Source organism: Lissotriton helveticus, chromosome 7 (genome assembly GCF_964261635.1).
Source record: "Lissotriton helveticus chromosome 7, aLisHel1.1, whole genome shotgun sequence".
NCBI classification, from domain to species: domain Eukaryota; kingdom Metazoa; phylum Chordata; class Amphibia; order Caudata; family Salamandridae; genus Lissotriton; species Lissotriton helveticus.
The window spans coordinates 1,392,320,642-1,392,335,096 of record NC_136068.1 but is presented as its reverse complement, the minus strand read 5'-3'; the positions used below and the strand labels follow the sequence as shown (position 1 = coordinate 1,392,335,096).

The following is a 14,455-nucleotide window of genomic DNA, read 5'->3' as shown; positions in this document are numbered from 1 at the left end:
AGGGTGCGGTAGGGAATAGGGCGAAAGGGAGGTGTCGGGCGGGCACAGGGTGTGATTCTCAGGGAAGAGCAGCCCAGATGGGGGGTGGTTTATTACCCATGCATAAGACAGAGAGCGGTGGTGACCACTGCCTGGGGGAGATGCTTGCGAGGGTGGGGAGCCATGCTAAGGATCGACAGCGTGCACAGAGTGGGTCTGGTCAAGGCATCTAAAATGACTGCCGTGCACGACAAAAGTGTGGCATTTGAAAAAAGGCAAGATGGCGCAGACAATGTTTTTCAACACTTCCTGATTTCCTTCGAATCGAACGTTAACAGACGTTGGGGCATATTACCAAAGTTAAGCGATATTTATCCCTAACGATGCTTAGCAACGATTTTTTTACCGCTAAGCATCGTCAGAAATTATCGCAGATAAACCTTGCTATTATCAAGGTTTATCGCAAATACGATAAAAAACGACCGCAATGCATTAATATCGCTGAAAACTCAGCGATATTCATGCATTACCGAGCTAATGCTCTTAGCCATGTTATCCACCTCCCATTGGATAACATGGCTAAGAACTGCTCAGGGCAGGTGCTAGCTTTTGGAGATATTCGCGCTTATCGCGAATATTTCCAAAAGTTGATAATAGGAGATAGCGATGTTAGCAACTGTTTCCAGTCGCTAACATCTTGGCATGCCCACTTTGCATGTCATTAGTGATAAATATCACTCACATGCAAAGTGGGGCCCAAGATGGTCGCTATCTCCTACTAGCCGTCGCTAACTGGTGTTAGCAACAGCTAGGTAATACAGATATAATTTTATCTCCGCGAAGCGGAGCGCTGTTACAGATATATATCTTGTTTTTGAACGTTAATTTCTCAAAATCCACTGAAGCACATATATTGAGACCTAGCAAAGGCACATCGAGCTACCAGTCCCTACAATTTTGCCAAGTTTCGTGCAAATCCATTCAGCCGTTCGATTATTATCATTATTTTTTTTTTTGCCCCGCGGGGCCCTTTTAAAGCCTCCACATCAAACCTAAGAGGTCAAGGAGGATCTACTATGCCCCCTTATGGTCATTTGCCCCTTCGCTTTGGCCTCCTCTTGTCTCTCGATCCTACCGAGAGACAAGATGGCGGCCGCTACGGACTGTTTGCAATGTTTACAGACGCCGGAGAACCAATCAGCTTCGCAAACCTCCGTTACGCGAAGCGGAGCGCTGTTACAGATATATATCTTTTTTTGAACGTTAATTTCTCAAAATCCACCGGAGCACATATATTGAGACCTAGCAAAGGCACATCGGGCTACCAGTCCCTAATATTTTACCAAGTTTCGTGCAAATCCATTCAGCCGTTCGATTTATTATTATTATTTTTTTTTTTTTGCCCCGCGGGGCCCTTTTAAAACCTCCACATCAAACCTAGGGGGTCAGCGAGGATCTACTATGCCCCCTTATGGTCATTTGCCCCTTCGCTTTGGCCTCCTCTTGTCTCTCGATCCTACCGAGAGACAAGATGGCGGCCGCTACGGACTGTTTGGAATGTTCACAGACGCCGGAGAACCAATCAGCTTCGCTTCACAAAGCTCCGTACCGCGAAAAGTCCGCGAACCGGAGCGCTGCCCTGTCCGCTGTTACAGATATATATCTTTTTTTGAACGTTAATTTCTCAAAATCCACTGGAGCACATATATTGAGACCTAGCAAAGGCACATCGGGCTACCAGTCCCTACAATTTTGCCAAGTTTCGTGCAAATCCATTCAGCCGTTCGGGCTAAAAGTGAGGCCAACCGCCCTATGGAAAACTCAATGTTAAAAACACGTTTTGGGACCCCCCTTTTTTCTCGGCCCCCCCTTGACGAACCCCCCCCCCCAAATTTTCAAGGGCTGCTCAGAAACAAAATGTGCCATTTTCCTGAAAATTTCAGCCAATTCCGTCCACAAACGCCAAAGTTATTAGACATAGAATTTTCAAAAATCCCATAGAGAAAAAATCCTAACTATATATACCTACTGGCGACCGCCAGTAGGTAATATATATATATATATATATATATATATATATATAATTTTTTTTCTTAGGAAGTTATTTGCTACTCTATTGGTTATGTTATGTGTGTTTTGTAAAGCACACTGTCACCCGCAAGGGTATGCTGATGCTGAGCAGGTGAATGTGTGTGCGCCTGCCCTGCCTTTTTTAGGCTGTTTAATTGAAAATCCAGGAGACTCTGATGTGGAGTGGGAGGTCGTTTGATGATTTAGCAGCGATGTTACAGAACACCAGTCTGTCGGATGTGGTTCGTATATGCATGTGAAGTGTGTGTTATTTCTGCAGAGCGGAGGACACTGGATGATTGGTGGAAGGAGTTGTAATTGTTCAGGTAGGTGTGGCCTGAGTTTTGTAGTGCCTTGAATGTGTGTGTGTGAGGAGTTTGAATTGAGCACATTTGTGTATCAAGACACAGTGAAGTTCCCTGAGTGCGGTGCGAGTACTGTGTGGGAGGTAGAGAATGAGTGTGGCTACCAAGTTCTAGATGCTTTGTAGTCTTGTAGTGAGTTGCTTGGTGATCCCGGCATAGAGCGTGTTCCCATAGTCCAACTTGCTGGTGACTAGGGTGTGAGTGACAGTTTTGCAGCGTGAATCCTTTTCTGGATTCAGATGCTGTGCATCATTCTGCCATCTAGTGGCTCAGTCCGGAATTGTCTTTTTGTTTTTGGTCTCTGTCGGCCACTATTTGGTGCCAGGTACGTCCCCTGTGTGATGTCAGTCTGTATCTTGGAGGTCGACATGCGTGGTGGCCATTTTCATGTTCTTTTTTCCGCTGTTGGGTCTGAAAGCAAGACGGGAAGCTCTGAAGAAAGTTTTTTGTTTCCCGAAAAAATCTCCGACAAGAAGATTATCACCGAAAGATCATAGACGTCGTAGCAAGAGGCATGAGCAGAGCGGGTGTTCAAACCCCAGAGGACCACTCTGGTCCTTAAATGGCGTGGTAGGGGTCATGGAGAATACCCCTTTAAAAATCTGCCCCAAGTGCCACCACAAATACGCACAACGTGACCCACATGATGTGTGCAACCTTTGCCTGCCCGAAGATCATCAGGACAAAGACTGTGAGGCCTGCGCAGCGTTCCTGCCGAAGACGCTCAGGACACACCGAAACCAAGGACAGGTTCACTACACCACAGTGTCGCAGTCGACTAAGAAACCTTCCATGAGGGACCTGGGTTTCTCTAGCGACTAAGAAGAGCAGGGAGCTCCAGCAGAGTAGACACACAAAGGATCGGACGGCGAGATCCTAAAAAAGGACTCTGTAAAATCCATGCCGAAAAGTGGGCGAGGGAGTCGAAAAAGAAGAAGGTAAGACACCATAAAGATCCGTCGGAACCGAAGGGTCACGAGCATAAGACGCCCAAGGTAGCCCTGACGCCGAGCAAAAAAGCGATCTAGGGTCAGCTGCGAGTAAAAGAACCCCACGGAACCCTACCAAAGGTTACAGAGGAGGGAAAATCGCCAAAGGCACCGAAGCCAAGGGTCGACAACGAACCCGCGAAAAAGGGCACAACACCGCCGAAGACTAACGTCAGCGCCAGGAAGAAGAGAACATCTCCGACCTCCAATGCCGAGAGGGCCCTGTAAGTCGAAAGGAGAAGACTTGAGGAGGAGATGGCTACGCTCATGCAAAAGAAAAAAAAATTTGTCGCCTCACTGAAGGATTTTGAAATCCCCAAGTAATCGGCTGCCAAACCGGAGAGTGTTGACGCCAAAGAGGCTGAAGACGCCGAAGGAGAGGAAGAAGGTATCTTCGAATTCCCTCCAACACCAGAACCTCGAGGCCAAGACCCCAAGGAATACAGAGACGTACCTGAGGAAGAGGAAAACTCTAAAACCTTTGAGGATACATGGAAAGACCACGACACAGAGCCTAGAAGAGGAGATTTGCTGCTACCCCTCCAAATCTTCCCCCCTAGATGACATTGCTTTCTATAATGACATTGTAAAGAGGGCAGCAAATCAGTTTGGTGTACCCTTAGAGAAAGAAAAGGAGGACACATGTTTCTTACTGGAAACCCTGGCATCTGCAACAAAAGGAACACAGTATCTACCTATGTTGCCCAGTATCCTGGATCAAGGCAAATAAGCCTTCAAAGAACCAGCTTCAAACAAGGGGGTAACCCCCAGGGTGAAGAAAAAGTATAAACCTTCCTCAAAAGACCCTAAATACATTCAGGGAAGTACAGTATCTGACTCCATCATTGTCACCACTGCCAGAAGGAGAGCAAATGCAGTCTCCAACACCAGCCCACACCAGAAAAAGAAAGTAAAAGGATGGATATGGTGTGGAGAAGGAGGCAGCAACACAGTGGTGTATCACTAACGCCAATGCACTGTTAAATAGATATGGCCACCAGCAGTGGGATGAGATAGAGTTGCTTAACAAACTTCCTGAGGAGGACAAAGAGAGGGCAAAATCTATTGTCCAGGAAGGAAAAAAGGTGGCTAACACCTGCCTAAAGTCTGCTCTAGATGCAGCAGATACTGCAAGTAGGCAAATGTGCACAGGAACCATTCTCCGAAGGCACGCCTGGCTCAGAATTTGTGGTTTCAAGCCGGAAGTTCAAACATCAATTATTAATTGACCGTTCAATGGGGAAGCACTATTTGGCAAAGAAGTGGATGAATCCCTTCAGCAAATTAAACAGGACAACGAAACTGCAAGGGCAATGGACAGTAAAGAGGTTCGTTCAAAAGAGGAGGTTTCAGTAGCAGAAAGCCCACAGGTAGAGGCACCTTTGGTCAAGGGAAGCAAATACCACAACAATCCCAAGGACCGAACCAAAACCAACAAATGGGCCAACAGTCTACTACCAAGGTTGGCAACAACAACAAAAGCAGCCCTTTCGGGGAAGAGGCAATGGCAGAGGAAGAGGCCAATCCTCTAGAGGAAGAGGAAATGGGTCTAACTGACTTAATTCCGAAAAAGGACTCACACAAAACACTGGTGGGGGGAAGGATATCCTTCTTCCACAGACAATGGAAAAGGAGCACAACAGACAATCGGATATTAATTTTGATTAAATACAGTTACTGCATAGAATTCACAAGAACACCACCTGCAAATCCGTCCAAAACAAAAAGATTAACAAGAGCGGAACAATCACAGTTAAACACAGAGATCAAAGAGCTGTACCTCAAACATGCAATAGAAAAGGTACCAACGCAAGAATGGTTCAAAGGAAATTACTCGCCATACTTCCTAGTACCCAAACATGATCAAACTCTAAGGCCAATCATGGACTTAAGATTCCAAAACAAGTTCATACGAACACAACACTTCAAAATGTGTACCCTCCAAGAAATAATACCACAAATTCAAAAAGGGAATTACTTGGCAACAATAGAACTCAAGGACGCCTACCTACATATCCCTATGAACAAAAGACATGGAAAGTACCTAAGATTCCTGCACAACGGAATACACTACCAATTCATGGTACTCCCTTTTGGCATAAAATCTGCTCCATGGGTGTTCACAAAGTGTCTAGCCGCAGTGGCGGCACACCTGAGAAGAGAAGGAATCCACGTCCACACCTACTTAGAAGATTGGCTAATAAGGGGACACTCGAAACAGACCTGTCACAATCGTGTTAAAAAAACTAATTCAAACGCTAAAAGTCCTGGGTTACTCAATAAACCACAAGAAATCTCCAACAGCACCAGAAAGAGAAACCACCTTACTAGGAGCAAGATTTAACACAACAAATGCAAAGGCTTACCCCACACAGGCCAGGATACAAGCTATCCACAACGAAACAGCCCCCTACCAGAGGAATCAGTCTCCGACAGTGAGGAGAGTAATCAAACTAATGGGCATGATGGCAGCATGCATCCCACTTATCCCTCACACTCGCCTACACATGCACCTATTCACAGAATGGCTCACCAACAGCTAGTCTCAAGCCACAGGAAGTCGGGAGAATCTAGTGGTTGTTACACAAAGGGTGCAAGCACAGACACAATGGTGGGCATCCAACGACATAGCACAAGGGAGACCTTTCAGGAACCCAATTCCATCTGTGACAATCACCACAGATGCACCCCTCAACAAATCTTTTTGTTTAGGAGTAGTTTTGCAGCTTGAAGAATTTTCTGGATTCATATGCGACTCACCCAGCCTCCCCTATAAGAAAAACAAACAGGTGGGGAAGCAATGAATTATATCCGTATTTCTCAAACCATCTCAAGAATTACAAAGCCAATAAGAACAGAAAAAAGAATCCGAAGACGGCCACCACACACGTCGCCATCCAGGATACCGTCTGACGTCACACAGGGGACGTACCTGGCACCAAATAGAGGTCGACAGCAACCGAAAAAAAGACAATTCCGGACCCAACCACTAGATGGCGGAATGATGTGAATCCAGAAAATTCTTCAAGCTGCAAAACTACTCCTACTGGTAAGTAACCATTTTGTTTTTCTAGTGTTACTTGGAATGCATTTGAAGATCTTCCTCAGCATCTTTAGGGTCTGGAATTAGGATGCAATGACGTTGACATGAACGGTCATGTCCAGTTTGCTTTTGTTGCTTATTCTGACGTTCCTGGCATGGGCTCAGGGTGTGGGTCTGAGTTCGACCAGCCACCAGTTGGAGTCCCATGTTGAGAGGTTCTGGCCGAAGATTGCTACTTCTGTCTTGTTTTTTATTTATTCAGAGTTTTAGATAGCGCGAACAAGATCTTTGCAGATATCAAAGCGCTTTACAGAAACAAGGGGTAGGGGCAACAAGAGGGTGATTAAACAAACTATTGGGTACAATGTAGTAGTCGGTAGTAAGTGAGTATCAAAATAGGATAGCAATCAAGTTAAAAGTATAATACCAATAAACAGTCAGGTAACCTATAATACAAGAAACGGTGCAAAGTCTTTGATCCAACAACAATAGAGTTCAGGTGAACTTGGCCATAAGGATGGCTTTTACCTCTTTCTTAAAAAATGCAGTGGAGGAGATAAGCCTGGTTTCAGGAGGGAGTGCATTCCAGATCCTGGGTGCAATTCCTGAGAAGGAGCGTTTGTATGTTTTTTCCTTCCGGAATCTTCGAGGTTTCAGGAGGAGATTTTTTGTACATCTATTGGATCTCGAGCCTCCTGATATAGTCAGCTTTTGAGTGAGGTAGTTGGGTGACTTGTGGTGTACGGCCGAGTGTGTCATACAGGCAATTTTCAGCTGTATTCTGGCTTCAAAAGGCAGCCAGTTCAGGGATTTTAAGTCAGGGGATATGTGCAAATGTTTTCTTGAACCAGTGATGAGTCTCGCGGCAGCGTTCAAGGAGGCTCTTAGGGGTGCGGTTGTTGATGGGGGGGAGTCCGCTGAGAGCCACAATTCCGTAGTCTATGCGAGGGATGACTAGGGCTTGTACAGCAGATTGGAAGTCCTTAGCTGGGAAGAAGGGTTTAAGTTTCCTCAAAGTGTTGATTTGGAAATTAGCTCCTTTGGTAGCTATGCTAATGTGCTGCTGCATGTTGAGGTTGGCGTCAAGTGTGATGCCTAAGGATTTCGCGGATTCCACGATGGTGAGTTGGACATTGAGCACAGTTAGGTGATTGAGCCAGGTTTGGGTGATGGCGATTTTCGCCGGAGGTGAGATCAGAAGGAACTCAGTTTTCAGAGTATTTAGTTTGAGGTGATTATCAGCCAACCATGATTGGGTGTTTCCGAGTGTGGTGTTCAGAAGTTTGATGTCTTCCGGGGATTGTAGCTTGAGGTAAAGTTGAGTGTCATCGGCGTACATATGGAAGTGTACATTAGATGCTTGAAGCAGAGTGGTGAGTGGTTCCATGACGAAGTTGAACAATGTGGGGGACAGGGAAGATCCTTGTGGGACGCCTAAAGGTACAGGCACAGATGAGGACAGCATGTTGTTGATCTTGAACTTCTGAGACCGGTTATGTAGGAAGGAAGTGAACCATTTGAGAACAGTCCCGGATAAACCCATTCTGGTATTTAACAGCTCCAGTAGGTTCTCATGTTTGACAGTATCAAATGCTGAAGAGAGATCAAGAAGGATGAGGAGGCAGGAATCATTGCGATCAAGGATTTGGAGGGCGTCGTCAATTATGTGCGTCATAGCCGTTTCCGTGCTGTGTTTTGCTCGGAAGCCTGATTGATGAGGGTTGAGGAGGTCAAACTGGTCAATGTGTTTTGTCAGTTGGAGTTGTACGCATTTTTCCAGCAGTTTGGCCAAGGTGGGGATATTGGTGATAGGGTGGTAATTGTATAGGTCAGCTGGGTCAGCTGTAGGTTTCTTGAGTATAGGGGTGACTTGCCCCACCTTGAGGGAGTCTGGGATGAGTCCTTGTTGAAGGGAGCTGTTAATGATTTTAGTCCAGAGTGGGAGGAGCAGGGGTGTGAAGCCTTTTACAGCATTAGCAGGTAGGGGGTCTGTGAGGTGATTAGAGGGCTTCAAGGTGCCGAGCAGTTCGTGAATTGTTTCTTCAGAGTAGGTGTCGAAGGACGTCCATGATGCGTTGTTTTTAGGTTGAGTGGTAGTCATGCTGATGGGGCTGGAGTATCGGCTTACATCATTGAGGAGATCACTTCTTATGTTGTCGGTCTTTAGCTTAAAGAAAGCTGAAAAGTCTTCACAGTGTGGAATATCGCTTGTTGTGCTGTTTGATTGTAAGGGTTGCATCTTGGTTTGAGTTTTGACTAGTTCGAACAGTTTTCTTGGTCGGTTTTTTGCTTGGTCCAGCTGGAGGCTAAAGAAGTCAGATTTCGAGCGCTTGATTTTCCTAAAGTAGGCATTTCTCTTGTTCTTAAGCGTTTTAAGGTGCAGTGCTGAGGGGTCAGATCTCCAGGTGCGCTCTGCCATTTGCATAGCACGCCAGTCTTCATTGAGTCTACCATCATACCAAGGGTTCGAGTTCTTGGTGGAGACTCTCTTCAGTTGCAGGGGGGCGGCTTCGTTGATTATTGAGGTCATAGAATCGAGGTAGAGGTCGGTCAGTGATTGAACATCAGAGGCGCCCGAAGGGGGAAGGAGGAGACTGCGGGTGTGGGAAGGCAAGGCGTTAGGGTTAAGATTCTTCAGGTCCCTTTTCCAGATCTTGGATTTAGTGGGTTGAGCCGGGTTAAGTTTAACTTTTTCGTTGATGAAGAAAGTGATAATGTGGTGGTCTGACCAGTCACAGGGTCGGATCGCCCCCAGTTGGGTAGAGTCCACTTTGGCGATAAGGTCGAGGATTGAGCCTTTGTCGTGTGTCGGGCTGTTGCAGATTTGGGTGAGGTCAAGCGCATTAAGGAAAGTTTTGAGACTATTCACCACTGCGTCTTTCTGATCGTTCCAGTGGAGATTGAAGTCACCCAGGTAGATTTGAGTGATCTGCCGACCGGCGTTGGATGAGATTGTGTCCATGAGTTGTTGGGTGAAGGTGAGGTTGTCCCCGGGCGGGTGGTAGATGACATGTAGAGCGCATACAGGTTTGCCCTCGCTGGAGATATCGAGGCAGAAGAGTTCACAGGAAGTGAGGGAGGGGGAGGTGACTTTAGTAACGGCGAGGTTGCTCCTAAGAATGCATGCGATTCCCCCGCCCGTCTTGCCGGTCCTGTCGAGTCTAATGATGTGGTAGTTGGGGGGACTAGTATGTCCATTATAGGTGTAGAAGTTTCAGTTAGCCACGTTTCAGTCAGAATGGCTAGGTCAAGATCCATTGTTATGATGAGATCCGCGATGTCGGAGGAGTGTCTTGGGGCCGATCTGCAGTTGAGTAGGATGCATTTGAGTCTGGGGGTGAGAAGGCTGGTCGAGCTTGAGACAATTGGCTTTCATCCAGTTAGGGACTTGGGTCATGCAGGCAGTGACTTTGTTTCTTGTGTTGGGGGTCTTGTCTGAGAGGTAGAGTATGAGTTGCGTGCTGTCCCCTATGGGTCAAAAGTCAATCGCAATATTTCCCCTTATTACCGTAGGAATATAAGCAGCTTTTTCTTAGACCTGAACAATCGCAACCTGAATGAGAAAAAGAAGCACAGCTCAACTGCACATTAAAACTACAGGACAAAACAAACAACTTAAAAAAGAAAAAACGCTAGAACTTTAAATGCTACACTGTAAAATACCAACATCACAGTGAAACCACTACATACAACAAAGCATGCCATAAATACAATACCAAAATCTGACCTAAAACACACAGGATCAAAACTCATTGCAACAACACACAATAACTCATCAGCACAAGACATCATAACAGATCCATTCTCAACCCATCCAGCTTCAGAACCCTTTGGCTTGCATGAAAGACATTTGTTATTTTGTGACCACTGCACTTTAAAATGTATGCTTTTTGGAATGCCAAACACATTGTGGGGGTCATGTGTGAAATATTGCTTGCACTTTTTTAGGTACATATTGTAATTCTGTGTACCCTTTTGTGCTCATTTAGCCGTTGGCAAGTGACCCTTGGCAGTATAAACACTGACCTTCTTCGGGATCCCTAGTCATATCTAGAGATCCTTATGTTTTTATAAGTATATTTGTAATTCCTGAATTTAACCTAGTAGTAAATTACTTTCTGTTTTGTGAAACTACAGAAGTGCTCCAGCTTCTCCAAATCATTCAGGAGTTTTATCTGCCCACTCCAGTGGAGTCCAGACTCCTGAAAGCCTGTCGAGAGAAGGCTCTCCTGTCCCTATGGAACCAGAAGCTAGCACTATTCAGCCAAAACTAGCAGTGATACAAGAAGCACGATTTGCACAAAGTGCACCTGGTAAGATATTATATATCATATTTTAAATTGACTAAGAGTGCAGTATAAAGTGTTATCCTGCAAAAATGCATTGTATCAAACTCTTTGACTGCAAAGGCATAGCTCATGTACTGTATCTTTGACTCGCAACATGATTGTGTAATTGTAAATTCAAGTTGCCTAATATTGTTGTGCTGTATTTTTAAAACCCATTCAGTGTCATTAAATTGTGGTAACTCTGTTACTGTTATTTTACATATGGGGTGGCATTTGAGAGAATAGTGGTGCTCTAAATTATATTACATGCTGCACCTAGGTTCTGTAGTAGGGGATCTCTGTGTATAGTCATAATGTGAATAGTCCCGCCCATGTGCGTGGTCCCTGGAGCACTTCAATAGAAATAGTCTCTTAAGTTGTCCTCTTCTGCAATCCTGCATAGACACTTATGAGAAATTAAAAGACAAATAATGCAGCCTGAAACCAACAAGGCTACACTGGCCAGTACTTCATCCTGAAGTGAAAAAGATAGCCAGATAACAATTAAATTTAATCATTTTGCTAAGTTTCACACATAGAGAAACTCCCCTTCACAAAGACCCTTTTTTCATGATCGAGATGAAGGGTTGGACAGACAAGCCCCAAAAAGCTGCCATTATATGTCTGTAAATGGATACCGTGCCTTTAAGGAACCTTCCAGAGACCCTCTGTATCCCATGATGCACAGCCAAAGGCCAGTTACTTTCAGTTCTTTTTTCCGGCTCCTGCTAGCAGGACCCTGGAGCATTGAGCTCTACCTTTTGTGGTATATCTTTAATTTTTTTAGCTTTATTATTAGTTTGAGTGTTTGACTCTACGTCTTTGGCCTTCACCTTCCTTTTGCTGTCTTTATGGGGCAGTTAGCCCACATTTTTCTTGTCAAAATGCATCTTTGTTTGACAAGTGCCCAGAATGTGGCAGGAAGAAGGCCAAGTCAGACTCTCACAGAGTTTGTATACTCAGTCTTCCTACATCTCATGTTCCTGACTTTTGCATCATCTGTAAATCCTTCTCCAGGAGGACCCTGCGTGACAGGGAGAAGATTTGCCATCAAGGCCTGGAGCAGAGAAGACAACAGGCTGCAGGTGGGACATCTGGGCATGGAGAGAGCCTTTTCTCTTCCACAGCCCATACGTTGGCCTTTAGGGGGGCTCCCTAGTCGTAAAAAGGTTCAGAAACGATGCCGGTCCCGGTCGACGTCGAAGGCGACTACGTCAAAACCAGGTATGACGATATGCTCACCGTTGACCCAGGGCTCTGGGTCTAAACGACGTCTAAGATCAGCGTCGAGGAGAAGGACGTCGAGACCTCGGATGAGGTCGACGTCCAGGACATCCCAGACGACGTCGACACATCATCGCCATCGATCTGGGTCCAGGAGATATCGGCGCTCGCTTTCGAGGACACACCGCCGTTCGCCATGGACGCGCAGGTCGACGAGAAGATCGACGTCGCGCAAACAGTCACCATTGAGAAAACATTCAACGTCACGTGGAAAGTCGACGTCACGTGGAAAGTCGACGTCACGTGGAAAGTCGACGTCACGTGGAAAGTCGACGTCACGTGGAAAGTCGACGTCACGTGGAAAGTCGACGTCACGTGGAAAGTCGACGTCACGTGGAAAGTCGACGTCACGTAGAAAGTTGAGGTGATGGTCGACGTCGAGGAGTTACCATCGGAGCTCGACGTCGAGAGACCTGTCACCCTCTGTGGTCAGCCTCGCCACTTCTGAGAGTTCAAGATCGCGAAGGCATCGACGTTCGCCATCAAGGGGCACCGCTTCCAGAGCTTCCTCTTCAAGCCTGCCCGCAAGCAAAGGAGGGTAATTTCTACCTCTGACTCGGAGTATTCCAGGACCTATTCTCCAACCAGGTCACCCGAACCAGCTCAGCCTGTGGCTCCTCTTCAGTCATCACTGCGGCCTAGGACGCCTACTACTCCGCCTCCTCCTCCTCCGACGCCACCACCACCGCCTCCTGCACCTCAGCCTCTTCCTCGGCCACGGGTGGCTCCACCTGTGCCAGTGGTCCCGGTGGAACCAAGAAGGCCAAGATCTCGATCCTGGCCAAGAAATCGCTCTCGCAGCCGGCATCAGTCTTCTACCAGATCTCGCTGTCGTCGTCACAAGAGGTCACGTTCCAGATATACTCGAGACACGGAGTCCTCTAGTGGAGGAAGATACCTACTCTGGGATTCTCCACCTCTGAGAGTGTCACCTGTCGATTACATTACCACGTTTCAGGAGGTTCTTGTAAGGGGAGCTGCGAAACTGAGCATTGCACTGTCCGTGCCTCCTCTTACTACATCGGTGATCTTTGAGACACTACAGCAGAAGCAAGCCTCTCGTCCTCTGCTTCTTTTGGTACCCGGGTTTGAGGAACCGGCGATGGAATTGTTCCTGACGCCTGCCTCAGTGAAATTGGCACCCTCGAGGCTTCAGAAGAAATACCACCCCCCCGGACTTGGACCCTGCATTTCTTCGGGTGGACCCCCCGCCCATTCAGTTATTGTGGTGGCGGCGAAAAAGCAGCACGCTACGGCCCCTTCGACCACAGTTCCACCGGACAAGGAAAGCCGTAGGCTTGATACTACGGGGGGGGAAGACTGCAGCCACTTTGATTAAGGCAGCTAGCTCTACTGCCCTTCTGGGCTGATACAACCGCTCCTTGTGGCAGTCTCTGCAACAGTTCTGATGGTCTCTATCAGATTATCCGTGCGGCTGCGGAAACTTCTCTCCTTGCAGCCCATGGATATTGTCACGGTGTGACTCTGCGACGCCATTCATAGTTGCGTCTCACCTCTTTGAAACCGGAGGCCCAGCAGTGTATCACTAACCTCCCATTCTCGGGTTCCACCCTCTTTGGTTCCCATGCGGACGAGGAGATGGCTCGGATGAAAGCTGAAGTTGAGGCCCTCAAGGCTGTTGGCTTGGAAAAGCCTAAGGAGCAGCGTAGGAGTTTCTATCCCTACCAACGCTGTTACTCCTCTCAATGGTTCCAACGTGGACATGGCCATCAGGCTGGACAGTAGCAACAGCAGCAGCAGTTTCAGAGGCAACCGTTTCAGAGACGTCAGAGGGGCAGGGGTAACCAGCAGTCAACATCGGGGAACAAGGCTCCCGCTGGTTCTAATCCCTGAGAGGTTACTTCCCCCTCTTCTGTTACCCACTCCGGTGGGGGGAAGCATTCAAAATTATCTGGCAGAGTGGAGAAAGATAACTTGGGACAATTGGGTGCTGAATATTGTTCGCAATGGATACTGTCTACGTTTCACCAGCCCTCCGCCATTGATTCCACCAGTTCATTCACAATACCGGTTGCGCGATCTTCAAGTGGAGGCCGATACCCTGTTAAGCGGGCGATAGAACTGGTTCCTCCTCCTCAAAGGGGAAAAGGTCTATTCTCCAGGTTTTTTCTCGTACGCAAAAAGGACAAAAACAAATTCAGACCCATTCTCGATTTGCGTCCGGCGAACAAATGGATTCGCAGAGAAAAGTTCTGCATGCTGTCCCTGCACCAGATTTATCCTCCGCTACATCAGGGGGACTGGTTATGCGCCATAGTTCTGAAAGACGCGTACTTTCATGTGTCCATTGCAAGGAAGCATCGGAAGTTCCTGCGGTTCCTAGTCGGCACAAATCATTACCAATATACAGTGCTTCCATTGGGCCTGAAGTCTGCG

At 47.0% G+C, this 14,455-nt stretch overlaps 1 protein-coding gene across 2 annotated transcripts in view; it reads left to right on the top strand.

Annotated features, from left to right (window-relative positions):
* The window catches only part of FOXK2 (forkhead box K2), a 389,544-nt gene that overhangs the window by 233,911 nt on the left and 141,178 nt on the right, over window positions 1–14,455 (top strand). For both annotated transcript variants that reach the window (XM_078654718.1, XM_078654719.1), the window contains exon 6: window positions 10,584–10,759. In XM_078654718.1, the coding sequence (XP_078510844.1) occupies window positions 10,584–10,759 (176 nt within the window). The remainder of the gene's footprint in view (window positions 1–10,583; window positions 10,760–14,455) is intronic.